Raw genomic sequence first — 15718 nt, 5'->3', positions numbered from 1 at the left:
ATATCATGGTGCTTGCATCTGACTCATTAATCTTTTCAAATGTTAGGTGTTACGTGTAGAGAGAAATGAGTCATTTATTGTTTAAACAGAGCAGCTGTTAGCTTTTTCTAGTGTGTTAAAACCTTTAGTGGCATCTATAAATGGAAAAAGAGTCAATAAACTCTTCTCTCAGCTGTTGTTTTAGCAGCTGACAGTACCATTGACTTCACCGTGATGTAAAATAAGAGGAAAAAGCCTTTACTCATGGATGGAGACCTTGAAATTTAAAAATACATATTTCCCTGATCTAAGGACATTCATTCATTCCTTCAACAAATATTTATGGAGCACTCGTGAGGTCGTGTGGTTATAGCATTGAACAAAACAAACCTCCCCAAATCCCTGTGTTTATGGAGCTTATCTTCTTTTGAGCATGTTTAAGAATACCAATCTTTGAAAGTAAAGTATATTTACAGCCCGACTGAGTTTTTTATAATGTGATAACATAATTTTATAATAAAATATTTCATGAAGAAGTATATGATGCTATTTGTATATAAACAAAGGATCAGTTTTTTTCAAGTCATGCCTTAGGCATCCCATACTTAATATGGTGTGTTCTATTACAGTCAACAACTTAAATTATGTTCTAGTTGTATATTCTTTTTTTTTCATGTATAAAGCCTGTTTTTCAAATAATACCGGGATTTAGCACTTCGTCCTGATTTTGCTGCGTTCTGTTGATTACATTGTTCTGATAGGGTTACATCTGTTCCATTTTTTAAATTTTTATTTAATGAAAGATCAACACTTAAAACCACAGAATATCTTTATTAATCATATTGTATACGTTGTGGGATTTTTCTTTCCCTAGTGTCAACTTTTAACTTTTTTTCCTGGTTTTATTATTATTATTTGCCACATCAAATCCTTTGTAGAGCACGGCAGAGTGTGAACAAGTAATTTGATAATTCAATACTAATTGTAGTTTTTCCACCTAAGAGTAACGATAATTTAGGATGTCTTAGAAAGTTAGCAGTTTCTTTCCATTTAATTTAGTCATGATGGGGGGAGTTATTATTATTTTAAAGGTTTTTTCCCAAAAAAATATCTACCTAAGTAGCGGTCTTTCAGTTTCCTACTTCTCAAAGAATATTATATATCCTGTTTTAAGTAGAAAATAAACATTTATAACAGTTATTGGAAAGAGGATATTGCTTATGAGTATTCAAATGAACTCACCTCAATATTCTTGACCTTTGCATCATTAATTCAGATAGCCAAGTAGCTTGCCACTAAACCAGTTTTAGCGGACTGACTCATTTTTATGATTCAGTTTTGTGTTAGTTCAATGAACATTTTCTCGTGGTATCCTTTATTAGCCTATCTTCTAATGCTTCATGTATTTTAAAGCTTTCCACTTCATTTAAACCTCTTGTTTCTTAGCTGTTTCCTTAGTGATTAAAAGTTCCAGTTGTTCCTTTCAATCTCTGACAGCTGCAAGAGCAACTCTTCTTCCAAGCTAGCTCTCCTGCATTCCCGTTGTTAGCGTTGGTATCTATATTTAGCTGGTGGGATTAAATTGCAAAGGCTTCAAGCTGGGCAGAGCACACTGATCTGCCTTTTTACTGCTAGACCTGTGTGCTGTGAGGAGCTAAGGCCTTAGTGTCCCCTTCCTTACCCAGGTTACTCACAAAATGGATTCCCAGCGGGAACTCGCAGAGGAACTGCGGCTTTACCAATCCACCCTTCTTCAGGATGGTCTAAAAGATCTCCTGGATGAGAAAAAATTCATCGACTGCACCCTAAAAGCAGGTGACAAAAGTCTTCCTTGCCACAGATTGATTTTGTCAGCTTGTAGTCCTTACTTCCGTGAGTATTTTTTATCTGAAATTGACGAGGCGAAAAAAAAGGAGGTAGTACTAGATAATGTGGATCCTGCCGTACTGGATTTAATCATTAAGTACCTATACTCTGCCAGTATTGATCTCAACGACGGAAACGTGCAAGATATTTTTGCTTTGGCCAGCCGCTTTCAGATCCCCTCCGTGTTCACTGTCTGCGTTTCTTATCTTCAGAAAAGACTTGCTCCTGGTAACTGTCTAGCTATTCTAAGATTAGGACTTCTTCTTGACTGCCCAAGACTTGCCATCTCTGCCCGTGAATTTGTGTCTGATCGCTTTGTACAGATTTGTAAGGAAGAGGACTTCATGCAACTGTCTCCGCAGGAGCTGATCTCAGTCATTTCCAATGACAGCCTAAATGTAGAAAAGGAAGAAGCAGTATTTGAGGCAGTGATGAAATGGGTGCGAACAGACAAAGAAAATAGGGTTAAAAACCTTAGCGAAGTGTTTGATTGTATTCGTTTTCGCCTTATGACAGAAAAATATTTTAGAGATCATGTTGAAAAAGATGATATAATTAAAAGCAACCCAGAACTCCAGAAAAAAATCAAAGTTCTCAAAGATGCCTTTGCAGGCAAACTCCCAGAACCTAGCAAAAACACAGAGAAGGCTGGGGCTAGTGAGGTGAATGGTGATGTTGGTGATGAAGATTTACTTCCTGGTTACCTGAATGATATTCCCAGGCATGGAATGTTTGTCAAGGACCTCATCCTCTTGGTTAATGACACAGCTGCTGTGGCTTATGATCCCACGGAAAATGAATGCTACCTTACTGCGCTGGCTGAGCAGATCCCCAGAAATCATTCCAGCATCGTTACCCAACAAAATCAGGTGTACGTGGTAGGAGGACTGTACGTGGATGAAGAAAATAAAGATCAGCCTCTACAGTCCTACTTCTTCCAGGTAAGAAAGGCTATCCTCACATATGTAGAGACATAAAGGAAAGTATGTTAGTCACCATCTAGTTAGCTGATTGTGAATTACTTAGGCTGCTTGTATTGTATTCTATCAATATTTGACGTCCTATTCCAGTCTCTTGCATTTTCATTAGAGTACTGACAAATATTTAGATCAGTTAACTGCTTATTAATATTTAATAAATATTTTCATGAAGAATGAGGTTCTAATTCATGTATAAGTGATGGCCCATGATTTCCTTTATGCTCTTTTACCTAAAATGTCATGTTTATGGTTGATTGTGACTGTAATCCTTTAAAGCCCAGTATTTTAGTAAAAACAAAATTTAATCTTGTATCCTTTTTCTGAAAAATAGGTATTTTCCAAAATCAAAGTACTTTACACTTTACAAAAAGTTATAATTGATCAGATTTTCTACCTTTTTCCAAGTTTGCTTGATTTGAAATTCCCAGAGGTAGTATTTCATCTCTTATTTATGGTTACTGCCTAAAATACAATTTTATTGAAAGTGAAAAGAACTTGTATAAGTATTTTACATGCTTTGGATTACCTTTGAGGAAATACTATCTATACAAACATTACTAGTTTGAATCGATTAATTGTATTTAGAAGTTTTTATTTATGATAAATGATTAAATTTATTTGGATCAGAGTTGACTTAGACATTATTGCAACTTAATCTGTTTTATGAAACCATAGATGTTTCCAAGAAGAGAGATCCTCCTAAACAAGCTCTCTAGTTTGTTTGAAAGGAATTAGTTTCATGTTACCAACACATTATACTTTACCAGTTTATGAAGGAATCGGTGACTTTATCTTTAATACCAATACCAGTACTTTGTAGCTTACAGATAGTTCAGAAGGGTTTGTTTAGGTCATGGCTACTCATGACCTGTAGTTTATGGGCCTTGAATTCGAAAGGCCAAAGATAAGTAAGTATAGCATGTCACACCACAGTCACAGCGCTTCAAACTGTGTGACATACTGTGCGTTTATAGAACACACTTTAACCAGCTTCTACTAATCTCAAAAAAATGTAATAATACATGTCAATCATGCTTCTTAATTTTCCAAATTCCATTAAAGGATGTTAACTATGAAATATAAAAACAACAATAGACGCTGTAATCATAAGTATTTGAATGTGGGCCAGAAAACTTCCTAAGGGCTAGTTTTAAATTCAGATAAATTTCAGAAAGGGTAAATTCAATTGAAAAGACAATAATATATCTAGGAAGTAAAAATGACATCAAAATACAGACAAATAACCTGGAAATCATAGATCCAAAGAATACTTCTAGCCTTATCTTTAGTCCCTTCTATCCTATTGCTACCCTTGCTTTTATTGACATAGCCTCACATTTCTGGTCCAGGAAGCATGCTTGATGCTCCTTATAGCTACAAAAACAATTATTCAAAGTTGAAAAGGTCAACTCCCTATCATTTCCTATGCCTTGCTCCTTTAAAAGGCACAAATAGTGAGACACAGATAAAATAGTGAGCCAGGATTAAAAACACCTGACTCTGAGAGAGGATTATGACTCACAAGAAAATGTGTGAGAATTTCAGGTTTTGTATTTTCTGCTTTGTCACCTCTGTTTAAAATGTATTAAGTCAGGATTCACATGACCTTTGATTGTATACTAGAATTAGGTTATGATAATATTTTTTGCCTAGATAAGAGAGGGTTTTTTCCCATAGAATTAACAGTTTCATCAAATCTTTGAACAGCGCCACAACTTAAGTATTCTGAGTCCAAACTCTAATTTTAGGGATGAGAAGACTGAAGCCAGAGAGGTTAAATAGCTTGACAGTTCGTCTGTAAAAACACCTGGCAGGCAGTCTACTGTAGGAAGTGCCCTATCAGGGGTAGTATGGCAAGGCAGACAGTATTGGGTACTGGGGGCAGTAAACCCTCTGATTTGGGATTATGATGGCTGCTGCTCCCATTAAAAAAAAGAAAAAAAAAAAAACCTATGAATTTATATAGTTTGCATCGAGTATCACTTAAAAGCTCTGTGAGCTTGGGCAAATTGTTTAACCTTTCTGTGCCTGTTTTCTTATCTCTAAATCAGAGATTACAAATGAGAGGACTAAGTTAGATTACCTGTGTAAAGCACCTAGTATGAAGCCTATCACAGAGTAAAAATTCCTTTTTTGTTGTTTAGTCACTCAGTTATGTCTGACTCTTTTGTGACCCCATGAACTGTAGCCCGCCAGGCTCCTCTGTCCATGGGATTTCTCAGGCAAGAATATTGGAGTGGGTTGCCATTTCCTTCTCCAAGTGATCTTCCCAACCAGGGATTGAACCCGCGTCTCCTACATTGGCAGATGGATTCTTTGCCAGTGAGCCACCAGGGAATCCCAAAAAGTCAATAATTGTCATTATTATTGCTTCTATACTACCAACTGATTTCTTGATAAAGGATTTTTTTTCAAAAATGAATAATTAGTGATCACCATCTGGATTTACCACAGACTTGAATATCTGCATCTATTCTTGGTATCCAGTTATTCTGGGGTTTTTTCCTTTCTCTTCTGCTACATAGAAATAGCACTAGAGAAGACAACAAATCTCTGACTGCACTCCCTCAGAAAACAGCTTTCTTATGCCTTGGTGTCCTAAAATGCAGAGTGGAAAATCTTAAATTACCAATAGTAAGTGCTAAAGCTGATGCCAGCCATGTCAGAATCAATCACTTATCCCAGAGCATGGGCTCTTGGAGGCTGTCTTAGGCTTGCAGAATTGGCAATAGCAAAAACAAGCAGAATTCCTTTCTAATTTAAATCAGAAAGAGAGAAAGAGTGGGAGGGAAGGAAAAAAGCATTTTAAATGACTCCCACCAAAACCTGGGAGGTTATAGGTAACACCTGCCTGTATCTGAAGTAATAAAGTGAAGCATGGAGAACTTAAAAATGTTTAAGGAAAGAATAAAAGATAATATCTAATGTCCCAGTTGTCTGTGAACTGAGCGACAGGTCCAGCTGTCCTGGGCGCCAGCTTGGAGCATGTTAAATATAGCTTGCGGGGGGTCACTCACATACTGTGACCCTCCCTACAGTGACAATCTATTTCCCCAGTGTCCTTGAAGTATTGATTCCTTGTTCAAACCTGAATAAGGTAATGTGGGAAGAAAGTTTGACAAGAAATATCACAGTTCTATTTTATTCTCACTTTCCTCTTCCCAAGTTCTCCAGGTTTGAGTATTTTTAGGTATTTTGGTAGGCCGTGTAGATTTTCTCATTTTTCCTGGTAATTCAAAGGTAAAATATGATCCTTTCTGAGTTATAAACTTATGAGATCTTCTACTATCTCAATAAATTCTAAACAACAAAGTATGGCATATTTTTTGGTACACCTATAACAAGCTTCACAATTCCTCACATATTTTTTTTCTTTCAGCTTGATAATGTAGCATCTGAGTGGGTTGGACTCCCACCTCTGCCTTCAGCTAGGTGTCTCTTCGGTCTGGGAGAGATAGATGACAAAATCTATGTAGTTGCAGGCAAAGACCTTCAAACAGAGGCTTCTCTGGATACAGTATTATGCTATGATCCTGTGTAAGTTGGCATGACATTTTCATTTCCTAAGCATTCAGGTATATGAGTGTCTATAACAAAATCATAATTTTAGAACCTGAAATTTACTGAAAGCATATAAATTCTGTCATCTTCTGATTTTAGGGCAGCCAAATGGAATGAAGTTAAAAAGCTTCCTATCAAAGTCTATGGCCATAGTGTGATTTCACATAAGGGGATGATATATTGTCTTGGAGGAAAGACAGATGATAAGTAAGTACCCTAAAATCTTATGGTTTATATCCAGGTGATTTTTTATTACAAGAGTTCCTTTCTGTTTATACTGGAATTATACTTGGTTCTCACCCATAACATTTTGGAAGTAAAATTTAAAAATAAATTTTTGAAATGTTATTGGAGGATATTAATAATGACTTATGAAGGAAAACTGTATAAAATTATTAAACTGCTGAAGTCAGTTTGTATATGCCCAATATATTGCTAGGAATGAGCATAATAGCTCCATCATAAGCATTCTTACAATGGAAAAGCAGCGTTTAGGAGCATAATCAAATCTTTTATTTGGCTAATTTATATTTTACTACATTAAAACCAGTTGACTCTTTATGCATTTAGCCATAAGTATTGACAGATAAAAATTAAGCATATCTCTTTAATGTAGCATTTAAAATAGAGCTACTAAAACAATAGTTTATAAAAAAGTCATGGATTTTGTACTTTACATTCATAAGAGAGAATTTAGATAGTTGAGTTTGAAACTGAAAAACATGGTGACTGAAAAGCAGGAAGCTCTTTCCTCAACAATGTTTCACATATTTATTCCGGGACAGATGATATTCGATATTCAGAATATTTAACAACTGGTCACAAACAGGCACTGATCAAACAGAAGAAATATACCTGGAATACTCAGTAGCACGCAGTCTCTTAGGAGAAAAAGAGGATGAAGCTTCATATAACTTGATTTTTAGGTATTTCTCAAGGCATAGGTAATTAGGAAAGAGATCTTATGGAAGAAGTGAGTTCAGAGCACTCCAGAAGTCTGTTAAGCCAGTAGCCTGTTTGGTAAAAAGATGATTTTTTATTTCAATAGTGATAACAAATTTCCTGCCCCTGAAAGCTCTGCCTAATTTGGTTTGTATCAGTTGCCCAGGTTAAGAGTTGCCCAGTCCTGGAAAGGAAGCCAGAATTAAGAATTTAAGGACTATTCTCTATGTTTGTTTTTCCATTGCTGCCCTGCTAATAAATTCATCAGTACCATCTTTCTAGATTCCATATATATGCGTCAGAATACGATATTTATATTTCTCTTTCTGACTTACTTCACTCTGTATAATAGGCTCTAGGTTTGGCAGGGCAGAAGTGGAGAAACAGACATAGAGAACAGACCTATGGACGCGGCGGGGGGAGGGGAGGAGGAAGAGGGTGCGATGTATGGAGAGACTAACATGGAAGCTTACAATACCATATGTAAGACAGATAGTCAATGAGAATTTGCTCTATGACTCAGGGAACTCAAACAGGGGTTCTGTGACAATCTAGAAGGGTGGGGTGGGGAGGGAGATGGGAAGGAGGCCCAGGAGGAAGGGGACATGGTGTACCTATGGCTGATTCTTGTTGGCATTTGACAGAAAACAACAAAATTCTGTAAAGCAGTTATCCTTTAATTAAAAAATAAAGTGGCAAAAAAGAATTTAAGGAAAGGAGAGTAAAATATGGAAATGTGCTAGAATTAAAGAACTCTGTATTCTGGAGTTAATAATTAATGGTTATTATTCAATTAAAAGGACATATATTATAGAATATGTGATTTTAAAAAACAATGAGCTTTTATGTAATCTATATTCAATGATAACATATTCTGAAATCTTGATATCCTCCTTAATGCCAGATATTCCCATTAAATAAACATTTAAAGGAAGGCCATATTATAAACACACTCAGTGCTAAATCTTATTGGGGGCATTTTTCCTCAGTAAATGGAATGGAAAATCTGTGTTAAGCAGTGTTTTGACTTTGGAAACATAGTGACCCTGCCAAATAATTTAAATTGTTTCCTTCAAGTAGTATTAGTAACTAGGAAATTGATATGTCAGTAAGAAGCATATGGTCTTGTCAGTAAGAATATATTCATCTTGAGAATATGATTAACCAAGACAGAATTGCTTGACAAATGCCAGAGTCAAGAACTTTGAAATGAGTCATTATCTAAAAGCAAGCACTGAGTTATACTAGTTTTTGCCACTGAATTTGAAGAACATGATCTCGGTTCGTGTTCTTATTAAGTTTTAAGATAATACTCATAGTCATATATTACAGGAAATGCTTCTACTCCAGAAATCTGGTCTTTTATAAAACTAGTGAAAAAAAGTGTCCTCACCAGAAGTTGAGGTTTTGTTTTGTTGCTTTTGGCTTTACCAGATATATCCAGTTAATTGTTATTTGAAATTCAAACTCCCATCAGTAAATTATGGAATCATAAGAACCTAAGAAAGATAATTCAGATGGGTCCAGGTCTTCCTGGTAGGATTTAGCATGTAAAATTGTTCTCGTTACTCATCAGTGCAGATTGTTGTCTAATCTTTAGTCCCAGATTTCTTAAAATGCATTGGTATATTAGTGATAGACTAAAAATGTAACAAATCATCAAATTACATTTGCATTGAAAATAGGTACATTCACACCTAAGTATTTTTAAGTTAACTGATTCATTCTTAGGATATTCAGATAATGAAATGAATAAACATTTTTGTAACAGAGGCACAATAAAGAATTTATGAATTTTGTTAACTCTATTCACGTTTTCCATTTAACTTAGTAGCAGATAGGATTAAAATCTATGCTTCCTGGGCCTCTAGGCAATTGCCGAAAGTAAAGGATGCTACCTTCCAGTAGTATAATTGTTATAAAGTAGTTTTGGTTCTCATATTTATTATTGTCCTTTGCTTGGTGACATATGTTCAGATTAAGAATTTTTCTGATCCTCACTATATTACATATTTCAAATGAGAACCAAAGCTAAGTGATTAGTGAAGTTTCTTTCAAAAAAGGAAAATTCTTAAAGGACCATTTTGTTGTGTTTTGTTTACAGAAAGTGTACAAACAGAGTGTTTGTCTACAACCCTAAAAAAGGAGACTGGAAAGATCTGGCTCCAATGAAAATCCCTCGTTCCATGTTTGGAGTGGCAGTCCATAAAGGCAAAATTGTGATTGCTGGAGGCGTCACTGAAGACGGTCTTTCAGCTTCAGTTGAAGCTTTTGACCTCAACACCAATAAGTAAGCTGTTATCTCTTACTATGGAATATGAATCATTGTATGTTTCAATTTCTAATTCAGATAAGGAGAGAGGAAGGCAGGGAGGCAAGGACTGAAGAGGAAGTATCTTCGTCTGTGTTTCTTTTGGTGTTATGAGTATGAAACACCTAACATTTTGATGCATTATGTGTGTTTGTAATTTGGAATATATGACCCTCAAGTTAATTTTGGAGTAATCAATTTGCCCTCACTTGTTACTAATTTTGTGAATTTAGCCTCGCAAAGGTAATACTTCTGAATAATTATATATACAATAGTGGATATACATCTCTCTATAAGGTTATTTGATTTGAAATGTGTAGTTTCTTTAAATATTAAAAGATCTCCACCTAGTTTGTGATATTTGTAAAGGATGAATGCTTCAGATGTTTGATTCTTTTGTGTTCTTTATAATTTTCTCTTTTTTTTCACTTTTAAGATTGTATTGGCTTAAAGTTAATGTGAAGATACATGACAGATATTCTTTATATAGAATTAGTCCTTTTCAAGTTTTTGAGCTCATATATCTAGATGAGTATGTAGTTTTTATGCTCCTAGTTTAGCAATAAAGAAAAATTAGAACACTATTGTTACTTTTTTAAGGACCCAAGTATGCCTGATTACAAAATAGACTTTCAGTTCAGTTCAGTTCAGTTCAGTCACTCAATCATGTCGGACTCTTTGTGTCCCCATGGACTGCAGCACACCAGGCCTCCCTGTCCATCACCAACTCCCGCAGTCTACTCAAGCTCATGTCCATTGAGTTGGTGATGCCATCCAACCATCTCATCCTCTGTTGTTCCCTCTTCCCCCAACCTTCAATCTTTCCCAGCGTCAGGGTCTTTTCAAATGAGTCAGCTCTTCACATCAGGTGGCCAAGGTATTGGAGTTTCAGCTTCAACATCAGTCCTTCCAGTGAACACTCAGGACTGATCTCCTTTAGGATGGACTGGTTGGATCTACTTGCAGTCCATGGGATCTCATGAGTCTTCTCCTATACCACAGTTCAAAATAGACTTTAGTTAATCTGAAAATTACAAGGAAGTTTTATGGAATTGGATTTTTATGATCATTAAAAATCATGTTTTTGAAGACTATATAATATGGGTAAACACTCATAAGAAGTTAAAGCAGTAGCACAGAAAACTGTAAATACTCTATATTATTAGTTTTGTACATATGTATAGATGGATATTTAAATTTATATACATTTTTAAATGAAAAATATAGCAAAGTTTTGCTTATAATTATATTTGAAGGATAGGATCATGGGTGATAGTTTTCTTCTATAACTTGTTTCTCCAGATTTTCTACAATGTACCTATATTATTTTTTATAGTTAAACAGATGATATATTTAGAGAAAAACTATGAGGTCTACTTTTAATGCCAGAGTACTGGAAGAGAGCTACCAAAATGACTAACTCATTCTAAACTCTTGATACTTCCAACTAATTTGATTGATTTTATCTTTAGTGGTCCTATTTCATACAGCCATAAACATTAAAAAGTTCCCATAAATCCTTTATTTAAAAGGATGAAGGATAAATTATTAAAAAGAAAATTTCCAACCCTAGTTTGTTAACTGTCCTCATATGTGCTCAGTCGTGTCCAACTCTCTGGGTCCCCATGGACTGTAGCCCACCATGCTCCTCTGTCCATCGAATTTTCCAGGGAAGAATACTGCAATGGGTGGCCACTTCCTCCTCCAGGGGACTCTTCCTGACCCAGGGATAGAACTTGTGTGTCCTGTGTCTCCTGCATTGGCAGGTGGATTCTTTACCACTAGTGTAACTTGGGGAGCCCGAAACTATCCTTATCACATGCTTTATTAAAAAGGGTTTGGAGATTTCTTGAGACACTATGGAGCTCAAAGATTTTTACAATTTGTATTATCACTCAAATGAAACCCCACACAGTAGGGCCTAGGAACCCTGGAATTGCCCCCCAGTACTCCACTGTTTATGGCACACAGTTTGGTAACCACTGCTGAAGGTGCTAGCTGATGAAGGTGAAGTATTTTTGGATTGATATAGTGAGGGCCTTAAAATCTCATCTGGTTAGATCTTTCAAATAAAGGAATAGTTAGATATTTTCCAGTAGCAAATTTAATCTTCTAATTTTGGGTGCCTGTGCTACTCAAAATTTTTCATTATTAATTTTTTATAATTATTCAGTAAATACATTTGGCATTTTTTAAAGTTTTACATTAACTATATCTTCAATGATTCCCAGGTGGGAAGTAATGACTGAATTTCCCCAAGAAAGAAGTTCCATCAGTTTGGTCAGCTTGGCTGGATCCCTGTATGCCATCGGTGGTTTTGCCATGATTCAGCTGGAATCTAAAGAATTTGCACCCACTGAAGTCAATGACATATGGAAGTAAGTTTTGATCACTCCAATTTTCCAAACTAAATATTAAGTCAAGTAAGATAAAACAGTTTTGAAGTACATAGGAAGCCAGACTTTCCCAAAATGTACACTACTTTTAGGTGGTAAACACTCTTTGAACCTATTGAACTTTTTCACATTGCCACTTACTTAATCAAGTACTGCTTCTAATTAGCTGTGAGCTTGGGAAAGAACTTACTGGGGCCTATATCTTAATCAGTAATTAAGAGTTGGACAACTCATCCTTTAAGCTCCCTTCCAGTTTTAAAAGTGTAATGAATGCTCTAGGCATCCCGTAGAGTAAAGGCTTCCAAACCATTTACCTTCCTCCCACGGGGTACTTTATTTCCTAAGAGAACAGGGCTCTGGAGAAACATTTAACCTCTTGAGTTTTCCATGATTCATTAATTCTATTTAGAATCTAATTTAAATATGTTTCCAAATTTCGGAGTATCCAGTTATAAAAGCTTTTTAAAAGAGAAGTGAAAAGTAGCAATCCACTTGACCCCTGAGATATGTGCTAGGCAGGTCTCCCAAGTATGACACTTATAGTTGTTACTCAACTGAACTATTTTACAGTTAAACTTAAAATGAATGTATTTATAAAGAAGGGGTGTGTGTGTGTATTTTACCATAGTTTCTAAAGCAGTGAATAGCATATAGAGACCAGTGTATTCTGAGGTCTTGGGAGCAGAAGTGTAACTTGTATCATAAAAGAGAGTCACATGGTAACACACTTGAGGCAGGGCATACAGTATATAGATGTCTGGTCACTATCAGATCCCCCCCATGTGTGGTCTTCAGCCTAGGCGTCATGCTTGCTGATCTAAGTTTATAGGTGGTAGATATCAGTTGCCTGAGGTGAGCATGAGTTCACGGTATATTTTGTGGTTGTTCAGTCTCTTAAGTCACGTCCAACTCTTTGTGACTCCATGAACTGCAGCACTCCAGGATTCCCTGTCCATCACTATCTTCCAGAGTTTGCTCAAATTCCTGTCCATTGAGTTGGTTATGCTAACTAACCATCTCATCTTCTGCCATCCTTTTCTCCTCCTCCTGTTTCCCAACATCAGGGTCTTTTCAAATGAATCATCTCTTCACATCAGGTGGTCAAAGTATTGTAGCTTCAGCATCAGTCCTTCCAAAGAATACTCAGGGTTGATTTCCTTTAGGGTTGACTGGTTTGATCACCTTGCAGTCCAAGGGACTCTCCAGAGACTTCTCCAACAGCACAGTTTGAAAGCATCAATTTTTTGGTGCTGAGCCTTCTTTATGGCCCAACTCTCACGTCCATACATGACTACTGGAAAAACCATAGCTTTGGCTATACTCATCCAGAAAGTGCCAAATTTATGCTTTAGATTTGCTTGCCAATTTAAATTTATAAGTACAGCTTTGGAGGAGTGATCAAGGGAGGCATACCACTGAGCCTAAGAGAGAAAAATGGATAATATTTGTTCTGTACCTGAACCAGTACATGCCTTATTCCCAGCTGGTGAACTGGAAGGCTCAAAGGCTGGCAGCTTAACCAAACAATTATTTTGTGCATCAAACATCATTTCCCTATGTTATTGTAACCGTAACTAGCTGTGTAGAGGGCAAGAGAAAATGACTATAAAAGGAAGTTAACTATTATCATTTTCCCTTCAAAAAAGAGGGAAGAAGATAAAGAAACTGGAGATTCCCAGGGAGGAAAGACTCAGCAAGAGGGTGAGATGGGAAAACACTGGAAGCAGCAGAAAAAAAAGATGAAATAATGGAGGGCTGGAAAGGTTGGGGTTTTTGAAAAACAGGGATAATAATTCTTGTTTGGAAAACAAGAATAGTCAGTGATTCTTGACCTTAATATAGGCATCAGCTAATTTTTAAATTATTTTAAATCTCATTCACTCATCATAGAATGATTTGGGGGTATTTCCTATGTGCCAAGTATTGATAGCTTCTGGAGAAGGGAAGATACTAAAAGTGAATAAAATACATGTAACTTTGAGTTTGTTGAGGACATAAATATAAAAATATTAAAATAGGATGATAATTGTTATCATCAATGGATACCATACAAAGAACACTGTGAGAAATGAAGACAAAACAAACTCTTCTGCAGGAAGGCGAGAAAGGCTTCAGAGAGAAGGCAGTGTTGAGGAATTTCTCATGCAGAGATGGCATTTCAGGCACCAGGCAAAGGAAAAGCACACAGGTCTCAAAGGGACTCAAGTTGTCTGTGTCTTCATGACCCTGAATATTCAGAGAGGGTGACCAGTTCTTACCTAAGGTCAAGTACAAAGTCTAAGAGCAGTACTCACACAGGACAGTAAAGGGGAAGAACAATGGTTTCTTACAGAGTGACCCCTGGTGTCCAGGGCCATGCATCACACTGGTGTATGGGTACAGCTGAAATCAGAATCAAGGTGACTTAATTATCTCTGCTCTTCCCAGTTCTTACTCTTTGCTGACCTTGACTCATGGGGACCAGCCATCTTTAGCAGTCCAAAGGTGAAGGATTAATTGCCTGCTAACTCATCATCCCTGGACAGTCTTTGATTCCCCGAGAAGGTTTAACTGCCTAAGTATCCAGATTAAATACCATGGCAATAATTTGGGTATATGCTCAGAGAATGCACATTTTTGGAGGAATTCAAGTGTTAGTCTATGAGTCAGGTGCATCCTCCTCTGGGTGAGATCAAATAGGGTTTTCTCAGAGAAATATTTAATACCAGATCTATAGGACTGTCTACTTTAAAACAACTTATAATGTTCTTTTTCTCCATCAGGTATGAAGATGATAAAAAAGAATGGGCTGGGATGCTGAAGGAAATACGTTATGCTTCAGGAGCTAGTTGCCTAGCAACACGGTTAAATCTCTTCAAACTGTCTAAGCTATAAACAAGAAGGTGAAAAAAACATAATAGATAGGGAGGTGGTCTGTTTGGGTAATACGGCCTTAATTTATTGTTTTTAAAAAGCCTATACAGAGATTCCATGTAGAAATTATCTTCTGTGTTATTGTCCAAGAGATTAGCAGCGGGCATCAAAACCTCAAAGTTATTGAATCTTCAATGTAACAATCAGAGCTTAAAAAAATAATAAATATTAAATTGAACAGATTATTTCTCTTGTTAATCTGTCTCAATCAATTATAAAGGAGCCTCCTAAATTTGAGTTTATTAATCCTTTCATTTGCATTGTTAAGGTGCCTTTACACTCCTTTTTCTATTACAAATGAAACTGGAGAATGAAATATGTACATTTACATTTTAAAAAATTTTTAAATAGCAAAACCTTTCCTCATGCTTCAAGATATAACAAGAACTCTGTGCAATATATTAAAGATTACATGCTGTGAGAAAACTTTGGAAATGCTGTCAGAAGAATATAATAAATGGATTTCATTTGAAAGGGAAAAGTCTCTAAGTAAAAATAGTCAAATTCAAGTTGTCTTTCTTTTCTCCCCTTTCTTTTTGCAACACTGATATATTTTTTGTGATTTAAATCAAATTTAAAAATTTTAAATTTAAAACCAGTAAATCACAGTCTTCAAGTCCTTAACTGCAGTATCTGTAGTAGAAGGGCTGGGAGGCAATCTTAGGAAAAGGATTGATTCCTTAACTGCTGGGGCAGAATTTGGGGCCAGCGGGTGGTATGGAGAAGGGTGTGTATTCATTGCTTTGAGTTTTATCTATGCTTTAAAGAGC

The 15718-nt window shown here is 36.1% G+C and overlaps 1 protein-coding gene across 1 annotated transcript; it reads left to right on the top strand.

The window, feature by feature from the left end:
* Nucleotides 1-1585: 1585 nt before the first annotated feature.
* Nucleotides 1586-15133, top strand: KLHL41 (kelch like family member 41). Its single transcript, XM_043894159.1, has 6 exons — nucleotides 1586-2786; nucleotides 6205-6362; nucleotides 6486-6593; nucleotides 9433-9618; nucleotides 11871-12017; nucleotides 14798-15133. The coding sequence occupies exons 1-6, from the start codon at nucleotides 1677-1679 to the stop codon at nucleotides 14907-14909; spliced, it is 1821 nt and encodes a 606-aa protein (XP_043750094.1). The 5' UTR covers nucleotides 1586-1676; the 3' UTR covers nucleotides 14910-15133.
* The last annotated feature ends 585 nt before the right edge of the window (nucleotides 15134-15718 follow it).

The sequence above is a fragment of the Cervus elaphus genome, chromosome 33, assembly GCF_910594005.1.
Source record: "Cervus elaphus chromosome 33, mCerEla1.1, whole genome shotgun sequence".
In the NCBI taxonomy this organism is placed as follows: domain Eukaryota; kingdom Metazoa; phylum Chordata; class Mammalia; order Artiodactyla; family Cervidae; genus Cervus; species Cervus elaphus.
The sequence above is the reverse complement of the archived record's forward strand: the minus strand, read 5'-3'. Positions and strand labels throughout refer to the sequence as shown.

What these genes read in the sequence shown, in the direction of transcription:
- KLHL41 (XM_043894159.1), top strand. Translation starts at nt 1,677, where the DNA reads ATGGATTCCCAGCGGGAACTCGCAGAGGAACTGCGGCTTTACCAATCC. An exon ending in TACAGTCCTACTTCTTCCAG is followed by an intron (nt 2,787 to 6,204) that starts GTAAGAAAGGCT and finishes TTTTTCTTTCAG; the next exon opens with CTTGATAATGTAGCATCTGA. An exon ending in TTTGACCTCAACACCAATAA is followed by an intron (nt 9,619 to 11,870) that starts GTAAGCTGTTAT and finishes AATGATTCCCAG; the next exon opens with GTGGGAAGTAATGACTGAAT.